Genomic DNA, 19,830 nt, shown 5'->3' with positions numbered 1-19,830 from the left:
GCAAAGTTAAAACACTTCAGCATTCAATCTCCCATTTCCTTCACAGGAACTCTCAACATGAAATGCTTTTGTAATCAGCAATTTTATTTCTTCACAATATCTCCTTAGTACAGTGATGTGAGATTTCTCCCCCCCCCCCTTTTTTTTTTTTAGGAAACAACTTATTTTGACACTTCTGACAGGTTCTGGTTTTTACTTTTTAAATACAGTACAGTATATATATATTTATAGATATATTTTCCCCATAGAAGTAAACTTCACAAGAAGAGAGAGAACATCTTGTGTCAAAGTATCTGTAAAACAAACCTGGTAGTGTTTCCATGAAAAATAAATCAAAGGGGAACAAGGGAGGGGAGTACACCGAAGGAGAACGTCAACAGTGGGATTCGGTCACGGAGAAAACTTAGCCACAGAACTGCACAGTTCTACAGGCAGAAGTAGGAAAGGCTGCAGAAAGGAGACCTTGTGTAACAGAGCGGCAGCAGGTTCGGCCCAACCGCCCAGCCCTTCGCTCTCCATAGCTAAAAATAATGTCAGCCTTCCCCAAGCTGGTAGGGTCCAGATGTTTTGGACTATGCAGGAAGCTGCCATACACCAAGTCACACCCATTGGTCCATCTCACTCATTACTGTCTATACTGACTGGCAGTGGCTATCCAGGGTGGCATAGTGGTTAGAGGGCTGGACTAACATCTGGGAGACAGAGTGGGTTTAAATTCCCACCCAAGCCACAAAGCTCACTGGGCCACTCACACTCTCTCGGCCTAACCTGCCCCACAAGGTTGTTGTGAGGATAAAAATGGGGAGGAGGAGAATTTTGTACACCATCTTGAGCTCTTTGGAGTATAACAACATAATTTCAGATGGAGGGGGGTTGGCTTTTCCTGGCCCTGCTTGGAGGTGCCGTAGATTGACCCGGGGACCATCTGCACTCAAAGCAGATCCTCTGCCCCTGAGCTACGGTCCTTTCCGACGCCCATCAGCTGCAGCCAGGATGGCCTAATGAGGCCAGGACTGGTAAGAAGTGCAATCCAAAAACATCTGGAAGGCACCAGATGGGAGGAAAGCTGAAATATGTTAAGACGGGACATGATGGCCGTCCAGATGTTGCTGGACTCACAACTGACCGCTGGCTGATGGGATTTGCAGTCACAACGACACCTGGAAGGGGAACAAAGCCCTGTGTAGAAAAAGGGAGAGACAAGCAGACCCACTGGAATTAATGAACCTAAGGTAGCCTGTCCATTAACTTCAGGTATGAAAGCCTTTATTTTCTCAAGCTGGTTTTCAAATACAGCCAAGAAGGATTCACTGGTTGTTCCCCCCCTCCTCCCCCTGCCTTATTTTCCTGTCTCTTTTTAAATATTGGGTTTTAAAAAAAAAGGGTCACAAGGAATGGAAAACAACACCACATCTGGTAACTTAAAAAAAAACACCACACACACACACACACAAAAATAAAAAACACCACTGGCACAAACCACGGCACAGCAACAGGACATCAACACACACACACACACGTCACTGTCTACTTTTATTTACAGGGAAGTGGGGATGGAGATTGCATTTTTTTTCTTTTCCTGTACACTGAGGAAGACGGGAGGAGAAAGAACAAATATGAGCAGGATATTACTACACAGCTGGCAAATTGGGGGGGGGGGAAGCACAGACAGACACATCTGCAGGGCAGAGGTTTGGAAGGACTAGCAGCGAGAATCAAGGGAAGGTCCAGCGGGATTTCAGTGGCACTGCGTAGGTGAGGAGCGTCTTTGGCCGCCTCCATAGCCAAAACAGTGCTCCCCACAGCCAGCCAAGCAGCAAGACTTTGCTACGACTTAGGCCTGCTGTTAAAGAAAACGAGCAAAGAAATTGTGTCTAGATGTTACCATGTTGGACTGCAAGTGGACAAGACACCCCCACAACTGCAAATTAGTTTTCTAAATGCAGTAAGTCTTCTTGATCTGGTTGTTGCGAGACCTTGGCTTCTGAGGTGGAGACAGAAGAGCCAGGTATATTTCTTCCAGGGCTGTGTGTTGACCTAGGCCTCAGAGATGGGGAACATCTTTATGGCCCTCCAGATGTTGCTGGACTCCAATTCCCATCATTATCATCATCCCTGACTGTTGGCTAAGGTGGCTGCTAGCAGATGGAATGTGACATGAGGCAGGGAACGCTGGTTCTTAGATCAGGGATGGGTAACCCCGGACTGCTGGCCATGCTGGCTGGCTGGGGCTGATGGGAGTTGGAGTCCAACATCATCTCGAGGGCCACAGATGCTTCCCCAGCTCCACCTTACAGCCAACGAGAGTCACAGGTTGCCGCCCTGATAGGGAGAGCGTTCCTAGAGAAGGACCCCACTATGGTGTGCATAAGTGGCAGAGGATGGTACCTGTAACAGGGCAGGCACGGATCGGAGCTAACGAATGGGGAGCTGGAAGGCTGGCTTCGTTTAGCAGATCCCTGTATGGAGCTTGCACCGAGGGATGTTCCCACATGACTCGGCCTTCCTGGATCAAACAGAGGGGGACAGTGGCTCCCAAAGAGAGACACCGGGATCTGCATTATTCCAAGTCAGACCAATCGATCCATCTGACTTAGCATACTGTCTACACTGACTGCCAGCAATGGCTCTCCCAGCCCTGCCTGGGGATTGGACCTGGGACATTCTGCAGGCAACGCACGGGCTCTTCTCCACTGAGCCACTATGGCCCTCCCTCAAGATTTCCCCACCACCACATACACTCACAACAATATCAGCTTCAGACGTTTGCTCCACTGTCTTTGGTTGTTGGTGTCAATATGAATTTCCAAGAAGACCGGGGGGGGGGGGTTGTGGACAGACATGGGATGCGAGGAGCTCACAGGGGCCCTTAAAAGAAGCAACAGGGGGAGCAGAGGAAGGGAGGAGGGATAGCAGCACAGGTCTGGATTTGTAAAACAGGAAATTTATAAATATAGAGATGTGTATAAATAAATAAAACTAGAACAGTTAAAATAGCTTCCTCTGATGCCGACCCCCCCTTCCCCATGCTCCCCTCCCCCCCCCACAGCAAAAGAGAGAGAGAATCTCTAACTAGCCACAAGAGAGACAGGCAAGGCAGGGATTTAATTCTCACCCATTAAAGGATGGTTAAAAGGGAGCAAGCTTTCTTTAAAAAAGCTTTAACAGAGAGGTGGATGCCTGCTAGGTTTTTGAGTCTCGCTCCCCACCCACCCGCAGCCCCACGAAGGATAAAGCAATGGGACGGGGGACGGGTATTGGGGGGAGGGTGCACAGAGGACCAGGCCAGGACTCAAGTTGCTGGGGAGGGGGGGAGCGTGAGGCAGACAAGGAGGGTGGGACAGAGTGGGGTGGCCACACCGAAGTCTCTTTAGCAGGCACAATCCTGGTGGGGAGGAGCTTGCTGGTCGGTCAGCTGGGGACCCTGCTTGGCACCAGTGACGGCCGGGTCGGCTGCATCGAGGGACTCGGACATCTTTTCACAAATAATGTCCACCAGACGCTCAAAGGTTTGTTTCACGTTGATGTTATCCTTGGCGCTGGCCTCAAAGAACTCGAATCCTGGCATGGAGGAAGAAGGAGAAGGTGGGCGACGGTAAAAATGCACACGCGCACGAGAGAGAGAGGAAGAAAGGAAAACACAGGAACCTGAAAAAAGCTCTGAAGGATGAAGGCCAAAGCCAGTGCAAGAGTAGCAGAACTGTCAAAAGAGTAAGAATCAGACCCAGCATGCTGTTCCCAACAGTGGACAGCCAGAAATGCCTCTGGGATGCCCCCCCACTGCACAGCATGACATGGCAACAGCCTAGTAGCCAGAGACAGACTGCTCCTGTCCATGGAGACTCAATTGAGGGATCACAGCTAATGTCTATAGATTAAACTTCACCACCAATTTTGTCTAATCCTCCCCTTTTGAAGCCATCCAAGCGGGTCGGCCCTCACAGCAACAAATCAACAATGTGATTGTGCAAAGGACACGTGGGTTTTTTTGGTCTGCCCTCAACCTTTTGTTGAATCATTTCATTATGACCACCCCACACCCCTGCCTGGAGATTGTAATAGGATTTATCCCCAGAACCCTCCCTCCCACAGCTTGGCTAGATGGTTTGAAATATGCTAAACTATGGGTTCCATTCAACTAAGTCCTACTCAGAGAAGATCCATTGAAATGACTAAACCTAAGTTAACCATATCCATTCATTTCAACGGGTCCATTCTGAATAGGACTAGCAATGAAAAGAGAAATTTGTCTTACTGCGAGTTTCTGTTTGTAGATCCTGATGTAAGCCATTCCTGATAGTGCTGACACCTTCTACTTAGAAGGATCAGGCAGGGTCCTCTCAAGTCTTTTGCCTCCTCTCCAGGGACAGGAGTCATCTAGACAGCCATCTGTCAGGGATGCTTTAACTTGGATTCCTGCATTGAGCAAGGGGCTGGACCTGATGGCCTTATAGGCCCCTTCCAGTTCTACTGTCGTATGACTATTATTATTATTATTTATTATTTAAGATATTTATACCCCGCCCTTTCTCCAAAGACTCAGGGCGGCTTACAATTAAAACATAGTTAGGCTAAAAACCAAAACAATTAAAATCAAACAAGAATACAATTAAACAGTTAAAAGTACATTAAATCCAAAATAGATTAAAAACAGATAAACATTATTAATTAAAAGCCCGTCTAAATAAAACAGTCTTCAACTGGGTACGAAAAGACGATAACGAGGGAGCCGTACGAACCTCATTGGGGAGAGAGTTCCATAATCTAGGGGCAGCCACTGAGAAGGCCCTATGCTGTGTCTGCGCAAGAAAAACTTGTGAAGAAGATGGGATAGAGAGAAGAGTCTCACCAGATGATCTCAAAGGTCGAGCAGGTTCATAAGGGGAGATACGATCTAACAGATAGCCTGGACCTAGGCCGTATAGGGCTTTATAGGTCAAAACCAGCACTTTGAATTGTGCCCAGAAACAAATTGGCAGCCAGCAGAGCTGGTACAATAGAGGAGTTGTACGTTCTCTAAGTCCAGCACCAGTTAACATTCTGGCTGCAGCTCTTTGTGCCAATTTAAGTTTCCGAGCAGTCTTCAAGGGCAGCACCATGTAGAGCGCGTTACAGTAGTCTAATCGGGATGTAACTAGTGCATGTGTCACCATAGTCAAGTCTGACAAATCAAGGAACGGGCGCAGCTGGCGTATCAGTCTTAATTGAGCAAAAGCACTCCCTGCTACAGCCGAGACCTGTGCCTCCAGGCTCAAAGCCGAGTCCAGGAGTACTCCCAAACTGCGGACCTGTGATTTCAGGGGGAGTGTAACCCCGTCCAGCACAAGTTGGGTCCCTATTCCCCGATCCGCCCTCTGACTGACAAGGAGCACCTCTGTCTTGTCAGGATTTAATTTCAGCCTGTTCATCCTCATCCAGTCCACCACTGATACCAGGCTTCGATTCAGAGTCTGGACGGCTTCCTTGGTTTCATTAGGTGGAAAAGAGAAGTAGAGTTGGGTGTCATCTGCATATTGGTGGCACCGAACCCCAAAACTATGATTCCTCTAGCCAGATCAGCTGGCAGAGGAGACAGCCTCTCAACCCCCAACTGATCTTTGGACCAGAACTGGTAACAAGCAATTGAACTTAACTGAAGAAGACCCCAGAAAGAAAAAATGCAGAAGAACAAGAAAAGCAGCTCCCAGAACAGAAAACCAAAGAGGAACACCACCCTCCCATAAAAAAACAGGAACCCAATACCCAGTGACAGGTAATGTCCTCAGAAGGGGACAGGAAGCCTTAGCCACACACACAACGTAGTCAACAGAGGAAGGAGAAGTGGATGAAGTATCTTCCAAAAGGATCTTCAAACAGAAATTCACAGTAAAACAGATTTGTTTTTGCCAGATCCTGATGGAAGACATTCCTGACAGGGATAGATCAGAGCCATAACAGAAACCAGGGCGACATTCCTCTGCTCCCCTATTCACTTCCTCACCACCTTTTGGCGCTCCTTCCTACCACATACAGCGTCCGCAGATGCAGAAGAATCTATTTTGTAGTGTCTAAGAAAAGTGTGATGGGAGACCTGTGTGGCTGTCCTACAAAAACCCAGCACTGGTAAGGCAGCTGAGACCACAGCACCCCTCAGGAAGAGCAATTAGAGAAAGAAGACCTTACAGAGGTGGAACTGGAAGGAGATCTGTAAGATCTCCCCCTTTGGCAGTTCTTAGACCTTTCGGACTATAAGCCTTCCTAATGAAGGACCTGTCCTTGTTCTGGTCATCCCTCACTTGAGAAGGAATACTCTCTCCCTCTCTCTTTGGAAATGTAGTCTTTCATCCAAGACAAAAAATGAGGAAACTCCCCCTCCCTTGGAAAGGCAATTGGGGGGTCCTGAACCACCAGGACACTCATTCCGCTCTCTGCTGACTGGAAGCTCTGGAGGGAATGTCAGTCAAGTGAGGCCTGTTAGCCGTGGAGATGATGGAATCTGACAGGTCCCCCAAAGAGTAGCCATCATGGTGGGAATCTTCCAATATGGGAGGGGAAGCCATGGACACAACAGAGGCCACTCTCTACAAACCTAGCAAAAAGAAAAAGGTGGGGGGAAAGCGGCATGCCAAAAACTGGGTGTTGCTACTCAGTGCAAGACTCAACCCCCAAGCTCCAATGTACCTGATGGGTTATTACTGCTGGGACTGCATGCCCTGAAAGAAAGGAGCTGGCAGACAGCGTTCAGCCAGGGGGAGCAAATGCCCCCTTGGCTGATTCTTGCAGACCTGCCAACAGAGCAAAAGAGAGCAAGGCAAGCTACCAAAGCAGCTGCAGTAGGAACAAAATGTCACTTCTGCTTGAGAGTGGTCCTTAGCAAGATGCGCCAAGGCTCTGCACAGGGATAACGTTTACTCCAGACAGCAAGGGCAGCTCCGGACATAGGGTGCCCCCACCAAAACCAGAGAATTTCCACCCCCATAGGCAACAACAATGGAAGGAATGGGGGGAAACGCTACACGACAAAAAACTGAAAAACAGGACAAGACCAAACACAGCATGGGAAGGAATGAGCGAACCGCAGGGCAGGGTCACCACGAAAGGCAGAGAGCAACCGCTAGCCTGAGAACGCAGCCTTCACCGACCGCTGGCTAAAAGAGCCAGCAAAAGGGGAGATTCGGCGACTTGTAGAAATAATGCAAATATGCCCCATTTCTATGTATGTTTTGCATAATTCCTATGTGTTGTATCTAACATTAGTCTTACTCAAAGTAGATCCATTGAAATTAAAAGACATGACAAAGGTCCATTAATTTAAAGAGGTCCTTGATGAATAGAATTTAGTTTGGTATAACCCAGTATCTTTGCTTTTATCTGTATCAGATTTGAAATTGTGTGTGTTCAGATATCCAGTAGCTACACACCCGCACACAACTGTTTTAATTGCTTTTATATTAGGTCCCAGGCTGTGGTCTGCAGGCACATGAAGCCAGCTCCCTGCTGAAGTCTGGCCAGTGCCTGGATGGGAGACCGCCTGGCAACCGTATATAAGCCGCCTTGGGTTTTCATGAAAAAGAAAGGCGGGATATAAATGTAACAAATAAATAAATATATTGTCGTGATTTTTTTTGTTGCTTATGTTTTTATTAATTGCTTCAAGATATTTTATAGGAAGCAACTCATATATGGAACAAAATAGTTTGCAACTTGCCGGCTGGTGGGAGCGGGAGGGGGGGAACCATACACAGCCTTGAAGCCCAGCCCACAGGAAAACATATTCAGTCATCTCCCTTGAGTCTCCACCTCCCTGCTTCCTCCCCCCCCCGTCTTTCCAGCTCTCTCTCACACACCCCTCTTTCACCAAGCCTCTCTGCTCACTCACCCAGGTGTTCGGCGAGCTGGCGGCCCCGCTCGGACGACACAACCCTCTCATCTTCCATGTCGCACTTGTTCCCCACCAGCAGCACCTGAGCATTGTCCCATGAGTAGGTCTTGATCTGGGTTGACCTGACAGAGGGAAGTGGGAGGCAGACACAAGGAGAGAGTGACAAGCAAAGACATACACGCCCCACTCCGCTACCAAGCTGAGCCTTGCTGCGGTAGCCAAGGAGGTTCTTAAGCAAGGAGGGGTCCCACAGGCCCAGGGGCCCAATGTGGCCCTCCAGGCCTGTCTAGTTGGCCCTCGGAACTTTCCCCAGACCACACCCCTCACTGGCACCCTCCCTGGGTGTTTTGGGGGAGATGCAGAAGTTCCACGGGGAAGAGATCCTGTGGAGCAAAAGCCATGAAATGGACCCTGTCTGTTTCTCAATCTGTCCCAGTCATGCAAGCCCAAAGGGTAAGTGCCCCCCCCCAAAAAGTGGGGAAAACCAGTGCAGGACAGCAAAGGCGGCGGCGGCGGTGGGCAAACAAGTTTAGCAAATGAAGGACATGACAGCTTCCAGAAGAGGGGTGGGTGGGCTGTGTTGCACAAGAGTGGGGGGCATCTGTGGCCCTCCAGACGCTGGCAAGGGCGGCTGCTGGGGCCAATGGGAGCTTGGAGTCCAACAACATTGGGGGGGACACTGGTGACCCCCACCCCTACCCTAAAGGGTCTCCAGCATGACTCACCAATCCTGGACAGCATTGAAGGACTCTTCGTTGGTGATGTCATACATCAGAATGAAGCCCATGGCCCCCCGATAGTAGGCAGTGGTGATGGTCCGGTATCGCTCCTGACCTGCTGTATCCTGGGAGGCCGAGGGGGAGAGCGTTATGAAGTTACCCCGATGGAACAGGCCAACAATTCTGCTTCGACAGCAACCCAGCAATAATTAACTCTGGAGGACTCTTCCCCTAACATGTTTTTGGTAATCCTTACAACCACCCAAATGAATAAGGTCAACTTGCTGGCTGCTACATGCTTTGAAGTCCCAACGCCAGGACTTCAACGGACAAAAAACCCTGATGCCAACACTTGAATGCCAACGCTGGAGGACTTCAAGAGGCAGCTGGACAGACGCCTGTCAGGGATGCTTTAATTTGGATTCCTGCATTGAGAGGAGGGTTGGACTGGATGGCCTTACAGACCCCTTCCAATTCTATAAGGGTGATGCCAGGTGACTGACAGGCAGGTGGCCCTGCCCACCTGTTACATTTGGCCCACAAGGCAGATCCTGCTATGGTTCCACCCCTGCTGGAGGGCAAGTGCTTTGCATGAGAAAAAGTCTCAGGTTCAAACCCAAGCAGCATCTCCAAGAATGGCTCGGAAACACCTGCTGCCTGCCACTGTCAGTCCCAATAATGGGCTAGACAGACCAATGGCGGCTTCTTATGTTCTTGTTTGAATCAGCCCTTTATTTGGAGCCATGAGGACTGGAATCTTGCTTGATTTTTAGGGGAAGGTACATAGTTCAGTGACGGTATCTGCTTCACACACAGAAGGTCCCATGTTCAATCTGAGACATCTCCAAGGAGGGCTGGGAGAAGGACTCCTGAGTCTGGAACCTTGGAGGGACGACCCCAGTCAGGGCTGCAGACAACGCTAAATTAGATGGACCAATGGCCTGAGCTGAGCTGTGCCCTCCAGATGCATCCGCCCCTCCAGCCAGCCTGGTCAATGGGCAGAGATGAGGATGGGAGTAGTAGCTGTTATTTAATTATCGTTGCATTTTTTGCACCAATGTGTCTCAAAGCGACTTGCGCAATAAAAACAGAAATAACATGCACATTTCAAATCAGATATAGAAACAAAAACTAAAATAGTTGCTCTTCAAGTTCCGCATCTCTCCCTTGCAACAACCCTGCAAGGAAGGGCTAATATTAGGGATGAGGCTGCTGGGACCATCAAGGGGCACTTTTCCCCACTTGCTATGCCCCCTCACCCCTGCTCTCAGGGACATTTTTCTGAGGACTGTCTTTACCAGGAAGATGAATGCTTTTGGATAGCTGCTGATGCTTTTTAGAAATGCTGTAATTTTGTTCGTTTGATTTTTTGTAAATTGTATTGTTTTTATTTGTGTGTAAGCTTCCTTGGGGGCCTTTTTGGCCAAAAGGCAGCCTAGCAATAAAACATAACATAATTATTATCACAAATGAAGTTGCCATCTGCAGTCAGATCACTGGGGTCCATCTAGCCCCATTATTGTCTAGGCTTACAGACAAGGGATCTTACTTTACTCTCCAGGAGTCTTTCACAGCCCTGCATTTGGAGATGCCGGGAACCGAACTTGGGACCCTTGTGCATGTGAAGAAATTGCTCTTCCTCCTCCCCAAGCACTTATTATTTTGTTAATCCTTGCAAACAACCCTAGAACAACTCCAGCCCAGGTCCTCACCCAGATCTGTAATTTGATGCGCTTGTCATTGCGATAAATGGTCTTGACTTTGAAGTCGATGCCAACGGTGCTGACGAAGGCCGGGGTGAAGGAATCGTCAGCATATCGAAAGAGGAAAGAGGTCTTCCCAACACTGCTGTTCCCAATGATGAGGATCTTGAACATGTAGTCAAAGTTCTGGTCCGATGACTCCTTCTGGCCATAGCGGGCATCTGTGGCAGAGGCCATCTGGGAGGGTGAAGCAGAGGGGGAACGGGCTGTGAGGGTCTCCTGGAGTTGAGGGGGAGATAGAAGTACGAGGCACCAGTCAGGAGGCAACTGCAGTGCTCGCTTGCTGAACAAGGCAGGAAGGAGAATATCAGCAAAAAAGCATTCCTCTGTCTGTTGCACTCGCTGGGAAATGCTGCTTCTCAGAGCAGCAAGCATTTAAATGTGTTTGTTTTCCTGGGGCCTCTGGCAGTGGGGGATAGTTCTCTCAACTCCGCACCTTCCCGGGTGAACGAGAGGTGAGTAGGTTGTGACGGCTCGTGGCTGGGTTTGGACCTAACAAATGCTACCTGTTTTATTATAACATTTGCATTTTTTTAAAAAAAATTAAAAACACTTTTTATACATTGCGTCCAGGTTTGTGTTCAGCAGAGATCTGCCCACGCTGGATGAAAGGGGTGAGCGGTGATTTCCACCGATTCCACCTTCCCTGCTGCAGACTCCTTAAGAAGGGCTGCGGAATGCCTTGAAACGGTGTGGTGGATTCCACCGGGAGGTGGGCGGGGGAGTGAAAAGTGCTCCCTGGATCCTGCTTCCCTCTGTGACTCAAAGGTGCGTTTCTATCCACAGAGGGGCAATTCGGGATCCAATCTTGTATGCACAAGCTGCCTTTGGGGGCTCTTTTGAGGACCTCCCACAAAAGAGACAGGATATAACTATTTTAGGAAGAAACAAAGAGAACATTTTTGCAGTCCTGTCAAGCAAACCATTGGCTATGCGTGAGAACAGAGAGTGGAGGAGGCGATTAGGCTAACTGGATTTTATCAGCACTTAAGGATAAACAGCCTGCGCCCCTTCTCAATTCGCTCCAAGCTGGCTTTTCCTGCCCCTCGTCTTCTCACAGGGTCTCCCCCTCAGGCAACCCCCCCCCCACTTCCAATCCTTGGCAACAGATCTGCCTCCTTGGACCATACAGGCCTAAGGAAATCCAAGATCACCAAATCCCCACCAATCTGGCCCGTACTTAGGGAAGGTCAGTTCCAACATCCTTGCTCCCTGAGATCTTCTGACGCCACTTCCATCAGCGCCACGGCTGGTATTTGCCAGGTGATGGACCCCCCTCCCTTGGGATGCCCCAACCACATTTTTTGTCATTTTGGGAGGCTTAGAGCCAGTGTGGTGTAGTGGTTAAGGTGTGGGACTACGACCTGGGAGACCAGGATTCCAATCCCCACCCAGCCATGAAGCTCACTGGGTGACCTTGGGCCAGTCACTGCCTCTCAGCCTCAGAGGGAGGCAATGGTAAAACCACCTCTGAATACCGCTTACCATGAAAACCCTCTTCATAGGGGCGCCATAAGTCGGGATCGACTTGAAGGCAGTCCATTTCCATTTATAAGGCAGAGCGGGGACAAAGGGTCATTCTGCTCTTTGCTTTTTTTATGCTTTAACCATTGAGTTTTATGTTGATTGAGAAAGTTTATTTTTCTTGATTTAGCGCCACCTTCGCCAACTGGGTGCCCTCCAGATGTTTAGACTGCAACACTCATCAGCCCTAGTCAGCATGGCCATTTTGGACACTCATTAGCCCCAAACTGGCTATATATAAGGGGAAGTTGAAGTCCAAACCATCTGGAGGGCACCAGTGACTGATCCCAGGTCCCCCAAGGGGCTTTGTGGCTGAGTGGAGATTTGAACTCAGGTCTCCCAGGTCCTAGTGTGACACTCTAACCAATACACCACACTAGTTCCCCCTTTCCCTGTGCTAACTATAGACTGCAGGCCCAAGAGTACAGTGGTCAGGATGTCAGATTAGGACCTGGGAGACCAGAGTTCAAATCCCCCCTCAGCCATGAAATGCACTGGGTGATCTTGGGCCAGTCACTGCCTCTCAACCTAACCCACCTCACAGGGTCGCTATGAGGATAAAATGGAGGGGAGGAGAACCTCAATGTACTTTGAGCTCCATGAGGAAAGGTGGGATATAATAATAATAATAATAATAATAATAGGCCCACAAGCCTTTCTTTTTACTTACTATGTAAAAAATATCAGATTTACTGATGGGAAAGAAATTTATTCCATTCACATTTTAACACAAACCTACCAAATTTACACTCTCCAAACGAACATGAAACCAAAACCTAACTCTCCATCCATATCTCCCCTCCAAACCTTGCAAGGCAGTTCTCCATCAAAAAAATGCACATGTTGGTGAAAACTGCACACGCACACACACACACTAATGTGTATATTAGGCAAAACAACATACAGAACTGCATTCTAGTCCCAGGCTACCATCTTGCTGAAGCTAACCGGGTCTGGGCCTGGTCAGTGCCTGGATAGGAGACTGCCTGGGAACCACATCTATTGCGCCTTCTGGGTTTCTATGATGAAAGAATGGCGGGGCATAAATGTGGTAAGTAAAAAATAAATAAAATTCTATCAGGGAAAATTGCTTGCTACTAGGAAAAACTGAGCCAAAAAAACCCATTATCTTAGGGGAAATATACGTGTAAATGCAAACGAATTTTCATGCTTTGTTAAAAAATTAAAAACATATATAGAAATGGGGTAGCCAGCTCAGAATAAATGAGAAACTGACACAATTCTTCCATCCCTAGCGGAGGACACTCGCATTCATTGCCGTCGTTTCTGATCAAACCGCACAACAGGATCATTCACTCAGGAACCATATTCTCATTATTTATTTGGGGTCCAATCTAGTAGGGCTCTTTTTACACCAACTGGCAAAAATGCTAAAAATACTATCTCTTTGAGGTCAGTATTCACAGAACTACACTTCCCAGATTTCCTTAGAGCAGGAAAAAAAACCACTCTACCATATAAAACTACCATTAAACCTGGTTGGCTGGTTTTAGAGACCCTGGCCTACTTTTTCTCCTGCTTCATCAGACAAGCGGGCAAGAACAACCTTTTAGCTAATTAAACAGGCAGCTGCTCGCTCGCACCATACGACACAAATCATGGGATCGAATCGTTCCTATAGGCAGAATTAAAAGTGACCTAATCAGGATTTTGTCGGGTGAAAAGCATGTCTTTTCACGCCCGGGAGATGGATGTCAAAAAGCAGATTCTAGCCGTGGGCTACTTCCGCGGCCTTGTTTCCCTGGGGCTAGTGAGGGTGGTGGTGTCACGAAACCACGATTGGAGTCACCGTTCATCTACCTCCTGAGAAAGTGCTCCCAGTTTGAATGCCTCTCCCTTCTCCCCCCCCCTCCCGGCAACCCCTCCAGACATCTGGTATTTAATTATGACAAAGAGGCTAAATCCAGAAAGGATAACAGGAAAATGAGATTAAGAGATGAGGTCAAAACAGGAGCGAACCAGCCTGACTTTGCCAATGCAGAACGAGACTTATTGTTATTTCATTCAAAGAAGCACATACACAGATCACAGGCAAGGGGGAAACTCAAGCGCCTTATTGCGGTGATGTGGAACCACTTTCAGCCTGAGGGCCACATTTCATTCTGGGCAACCTTCCAAGGGCCACAGAGATGGACAGGACCAGAGGCAAAACCGGGCAGTCCAACGCATGTAAATTTTAACCTTTGTACCGTAGGCTAGTTTCTACACACATACTTCTCTATCCACCCATCCAGGACCGATGAGGGACATGACCTGAGCAAGGTTCTGAGGGCCACATAGAGAGGACTGCAGGGCCATATTTGGACCACGGCCCTGAGGTTCCCCATGCCTGCCTTTACAGAATCAGACCAAAGATCCCCCCAAGTTTAGCATCCTTTGCAAGGATCAACGAGCAGACAATAAACAGTCCACCTGTTTGCCCTACACCCATCCCTCGAACGCAAAACTTCACATTTGTCACATGCACACCGTCATTTAATGCCCTTTGCCACTTTCGAGATCTGAAGAGGAAGAGGCGACCTCTCAGCACATGCTATTCATGCAGGAGTCCAGCTTCAATGCCTTCCTTGCACAGGGCACCAAGGAAGGTGCCTTATAGCGAGTCAGACCATGAGCCCATCTAGCTCAGCGCTGTCTACACTGACTGGCAGCAACTCTCCAGGATTTCAGGCAGGGGCTCCTTCCTGCAGATGCCAGCAGGGCCCGAACGTGGGACCTTCTGCATGCAAAGCAGGGGCTCTCTCACTGAGCTCTGGGTCTTCCCCTCGGTCCTCAGCCTCTCATGGGAGGCAGAGCACACCTGGCTTGCAGTCCCCTCCCTACTAGCTCATCCAGCACATCCACATGCAGGACACACACACACCTTAATTGGGGCGAGCGACCATCTTTTTGTATCTGACTGGGTTTCTGGTGTAGACTTGAGGCTCTGGAGAACCTCAACCATTCCCACCGAAAAACAAACGTCAAAACAAGCTAAGGTTCTAGCTCTCATGGTTGTTCCGGAGTTGCCCTTTTAAGCCAGGGTCTGCAATATGTTCAAGGACCCATAAGGTTTCAGTTCTGACTCTAAGCCCTTGACAGACCCTCTTGGAGGCCTTGAGAACCCAAACACTGCCCCTTGTTAATCCCACTATTCTACCCTGTCCTCCTCTTGCCCAGCCAAATTCTTCAAGACCTAAAAAAACCCCACTCACCTGAACCCGGTGCATGAGAGCAGGGTGTGGGTAGACACACTGATCTTGCTTACATAAAATAAACAGCGCCACATAATATTTCATTTGCTGTGTTAGTCCTGCGTGCACAACTTGTAATTTGGGCAAAGGAGGTGCACAGCTTCAGACCTGGGCAACACGCAGCCCCACAATGCTCTGGAATCCATATCCACAAGCCCCATATTTGCTCCATTTGGGGCAGGATGGGAAAACTACAGGAACACAAGCAGAGTTAGTGCTGTAACCCAGTGAATGGCATTTGGAAGGAAAGTCCTGCTGGAGGCAAGAGGCAGGTCCATCTAATCCGGCATCTTGTTTCCAGAGGATCACAAGGAGGGCACAGAAGTGACAGCTCTTTCCACTGATGTTTATCACCAGCATTGTGGTATTCGGAGGTAGACTGCCCCTCAGCTGGGAGGCTCTACTTAGCTAGCCTGGTTTAAAAGCCATCAACAGACTCACTCCTTCAGCAGAGCATCCTGGGTTGCATCCAGTATTATTCATACTCAAAGTAGATCCATTTAAATTAATGGGCCCGACTAACCTAGGTCCATTGTTTAATAGGTCTACTGTGAGTAGAATTTAACTGGATGCAACCCTCTGTTTACAATGCCAGCCAGAGTCAGGGGCCTTTGGGAAGCCCACAAGCAAGAGATGAAGGTGTCAGACGTTCCACATTTTAATGCCTCCAGCACTTGGCATTTGGGGGAAAACTTGTGCAGTAATGACTAACATCCATTTGGTAGATCTATCTGCCTGTAGGAACTTGGCTCATCTTTATATAAGCATAAGAACAGCCGTTGCTAAGGACTTCAAGGATCCAGGGCACACTCCCCACCCCCAGAGACACAGATTTGCACCAAATCTGCACTTGCTAATTTATACACAGAGATACAAATCCAAATGTCAAAGGTGGCAGGCCAGCTGATTTCCACCCCCAGAAGAAAAAAACCTTCCATTAATTTGTACCCCGAATTAGTTCCTCTTGAATTCATTCACCTGCCACCCCCCAAATCAAATTTCCTCAACAGTTCCTGCTCTGAATCAACTCAGTTCCTCACTCTATCACCCCAGTCCCCAGAATATCTAAAGGAGAGCCTCCTCCCATATGGACCTGCCCAGGTGTCCAGGTTGGCAGAGGAGGCCTTGCTGCCAGCCAGTGAGGTTCAAGGGGCAGCACAGCGTGACACGGTCTGCTTTGTGGTGGTCCCCTGGGTGGCAGAACGACCTCCTCTCCATCACCATATGCTTTTCATTGGCAGGTAAAGATGCACCTATTTGCCCAGGCCTTTTGGGATGAGATAAGCGAAAGTGGGTCCTTCCTGCTATATTGCAAGTGACATAACTGTTGCCAATTTGATTTTAACCAATATTTTAATTTAGGTTTGACATGTCCATTTGCTGTTTTATGCTGTAATATTGTCATGTAATCCATCCTGGTGCCATTGGTGAACGCAGGCCCATTAACTACTTGTTTACTATTAGATATGTTATACAGTAATAATATTACATAGTACATATCCCACCTTTCCTTCGAGGATTGCTCAAGGTGGCGAGCATAGCTCTCTCCCACTCCCCATTTTATCATCACAACAACCCTGTGAGGCATGTTAGGCTGAGAGAAGGCAGTGAGTGGCTTGAGGTCCACCCCAGCAAGCTTCATGGCTGAACCCTGGTCTCTCTCAGGTCCTTGTCCAACACTACACCAACATTACTTCCCAAATTACCTCTAAAGTCATCGGGAATGAAATTTATTTCCCTCAAATTCATGACCCATTCAGAAACACCCAGGAGACTCAGAAAACGATCTGCAGCCCTAGAAACACCCCTCCATAATTTTTGCCCACCAGCAACCAGCATTTAGAGGTAGACTGCTTCCCAACATGGAGGCTACATTTAGCTATTGCAGCTAATAGACCTACCTTCCACAAAATGTGCCCAGTGTAGGGACAGGGAACCTTTTTTAGCCCAAGGGCCACACTCCCTTCTGGGAAACTTTCCAGGGGCCAGAGGCAAAAGCAGGCAGAGCAACAAATGCAAATCTTTATCTTTGTCCAGCAGGCTGGGTTCTCACACACTTGGACCTCCCCCTCTGCCCTCCATCCGGGCATGGTCAGAGCTCAAAGACACATCTCCAGCCGGGCAAAAGCAGTCGAGGAGCATGTGAAGGAGGAATGGTGAGGGGTGTAGTCTGGGTAGAGCCTGGAGGGCCAGATACAGAGGCCTGGAGGGCCACATTTGGGCCCTGGGCCTGACCTCTTCAACCCATGTGGTGTACTGGTTAGAGTGACAGACTGGAATCTAGGAGGCCTGAGTTCAAATCCCTACTCGGCCATGCAGCTGACTGGGTGACCTTGGGAGCCAGTCACTGTCTCTCAGCCTAACCTACCTCACAGGGTCGTTGCAAGGATAAATTCACGAAGGGGAGAACCATGTTTGTATGAGCTCCATGGAGGAAAGGTGGGATATAAATATAGTAATAAAAGAAACGTAAAAGGAAATAACCCAAGAGCCCTGCTGGCTGTGCCCACAGCAGTCAAGCTCCCAGGAATCTCAACAAGCAGGGCATGAAGTCTTGCCTCCATGCCCATCAGCAACAGGTATTCAGAGGTAGACTGCTCCTAAACACAGGAGTTCTATCTGAGCTGCCAAAGCTACTAATAGGCCTTCTCCTCCCCCCACACACTTTTGCCCCCCCAACCCACCCAGTCCAGCCCCCCCAACCCACCCAGTCCAGCCCCCCCAACCCACCCAGTCCAGCCCCCCATCACCACAAACTTGTGGTCCATGCAAAAGAGGGAAAGCGCACGAAGTGACCCTAATAGTCCCACGTTACCTGGTTGCTGGGGCATCAATCATTCATAGGCCAGACCTCGCATGTCAACTGACAAAGGCCCTTTTGGCCTGGCCCCATCCGTCAACAGAACACACTTCTCCCTTCCTCTCCCTCTTTTGCACAATCTGATCCCATCGCAAGCATTACTCCGTGCTGAAGCCAAGCCCTCCCCAGTTATTAAATAGCACAGAGAGCAAGGCAGCTGTTTAATATTAAAAATGGTGCCTTTGTGTCAAGTCCACCTTTTTGCCCTCCGGTACCAGGTATCCACAGCGCCAGGACAGTGGAATTTCAAACTAAGGACTGTCAAAGAAGGAAAGGGTTGCACAACATACATCTTACCCAGAGCCAACTTAAGGGCCTTAATTTCAGTGAGTCTACTCTGAGTAGGGCTAACATCAGATGTAACCCAAGGAGCTTTTCTCTCTCCTTCCCATGCGAAAGGCATCTCATCACCTCCATCCAGTGCTGCATTGCATACAATGGGGCAGACACCCCCCTTTCCAGGAAAACAGGGCTGCAATCATGGTCTGCAAAAGAGGGCCCTGAAAATATTAATAAACTATCAGTGTGTGTAGATTGTTTTTCTAAGACGTAGAGCCTGATTTCCAGGACTGCACATGGGTCCCCAAGCACGGCAATGTATGGGTCATTTCTAAAGCGAAGGAAGGTTGATCAGGCACAGCCCCCACCCCGCAAAAAAAAGAACCGGCATATTTAGAAGGAGAGAGAAGACAAAATCATCAAAAACTCAGCTTGCCATTCATTGACAAAAAACCCATTTTGCCACAACTTGATATAAAACCCAGTTCTCAAAGAGATTTAGAAAAGGGATATTTTTGTCTGGGCTGGGGGGTATATCGAAACGTTGCTGCAAGACTCTTGCTTGCTTCTCCCTCGCCCCCACCCCCGGCCCCGCTAACAAGGCCCACCCAAGGCAGCTATGCTAGATCTGGCTGCCTTTCCAACCTGCGCCGCTCGCCTCCCCCCCGCCTCCCCATCCCATCCGTCCTCTTCTCCCGATCCGCCTGTTTACCATCTGCACCACAGAAGCCTCTTTTGCGAGGCCAGCAAGGAAAGCTTATCCACCCCATCGCTATTTTTTTAATTGCTGCGCGCGCCCCCACATTCCCCTTTGCAAAGCGAGCACCGCTCCGGCCCACAGTAATGCACCTCTTTGTAAAAGAAACATCCCGAGCCTTAGGCTTTTGTGCCCCAATATCCCCCCCACCCGTGCATCTCTTTGCATGTGTCAAATGAAGGTTACCCCCCCTCAACCCCCAATGCAAACGCAACGGCATCGAAGGGGCCATCCCGATGCAATGCAAAGTGAGGGGTGCAGACAGGACCTAAAGGGGGTGCAAAGAGATAAAAGGGGAGGGGGGCGCACCGGGCGCGCACTCACCTCGGGGACGCGCTTCTGGTCTGGCAGCAAACACAGCGGCGGCGGCGGCGCGAGGCAACAGCACCTGCCTGCAGAACCCGGGCTGACGTTACCAGCGCTCCGAAAGGGGAGGGGAGGAATGCAAATCAGGGAGTGAAGTCAGCAAACGAAGGACCTCCTCCTAGAGGCGGGATCATGGGGCTGCAGCCTCGCCACGCGATTGGCGGATCGCCGATAACTGGCTTATCTGGGAGCAGCCCCATGGAACTCAATGCGGCGTACTTCTGAGACCGCGCTGTCAAAGCCGGGGGGGGGGGCGAGATCTTGCCATCCTCTCGCGGCACTTTTTTCTCCCGCCATTATTTCAGCGAGCTTCCCTCCCTCCGTTCTAGATGCATCTATGGCGGGGCAATCACGTGTCATTGAGGGAAATCTATGCTTAATTCTGTTTTTAGTCAATGATCAGCCACCTCGAGTAATATTTGTGGTCAAAAAACGAGATATAAATCC

General features: G+C 49.1%; 1 protein-coding gene across 3 annotated transcripts; it reads right to left on the bottom strand.

The window, feature by feature from the left end:
* Positions 1-1,520: 1,520 nt before the first annotated feature.
* RAB3A (RAB3A, member RAS oncogene family) lies at positions 1,521-19,460 on the bottom strand. Of its 3 annotated transcripts, none has more exons than XM_061600599.1 (5): positions 19,342-19,460; positions 10,293-10,562; positions 8,587-8,705; positions 7,859-7,983; positions 1,521-3,561 (listed from the first exon to the last, which is right to left on the bottom strand). In XM_061600599.1, exons 2-5 carry the CDS (start codon positions 10,518-10,520, stop codon positions 3,371-3,373), a joined length of 663 nt encoding a protein of 220 aa, XP_061456583.1. In that variant the 5' UTR covers positions 10,521-10,562; positions 19,342-19,460; the 3' UTR covers positions 1,521-3,370. The 3 variants fall into 3 exon arrangements, with proteins under 3 accessions (XP_061456583.1, XP_061456582.1, XP_061456581.1); XM_061600598.1 differs by having other exon boundaries at positions 10,293-10,520; positions 19,342-19,424; XM_061600597.1 differs by lacking the exon at positions 19,342-19,460 and adding an exon at positions 18,279-18,381.
* Positions 19,461-19,830: the final 370 nt, after the last annotated feature.

The sequence above is a fragment of the Rhineura floridana genome, chromosome 18, assembly GCF_030035675.1.
Source record: "Rhineura floridana isolate rRhiFlo1 chromosome 18, rRhiFlo1.hap2, whole genome shotgun sequence".
Classification (NCBI taxonomy): Eukaryota; Metazoa; Chordata; class Lepidosauria; order Squamata; family Rhineuridae; genus Rhineura; species Rhineura floridana.
The sequence above is the reverse complement of the archived record's forward strand: the minus strand, read 5'-3'. Positions and strand labels throughout refer to the sequence as shown.

Excerpts from the sequence above, each read along its gene's own strand:
- RAB3A (XM_061600597.1), bottom strand. The coding sequence starts at position 18,335 with ATGTTAGCCCTACTCAGAGTAGACTCACTGAAATTAAGGCCCTTAAGT. Across the intron at positions 8,706-10,292 it reads GCATCAAATTACAGATCTGG|GATACAGCAGGTCAGGAGCG; the intron begins GTGAGGACCTGG and ends TCGGCCTCCCAG. Across the intron at positions 3,562-7,858 it reads CCAGCTCGCCGAACACCTGG|GATTCGAGTTCTTTGAGGCC; the intron begins GTGAGTGAGCAG and ends CCTCCATGCCAG.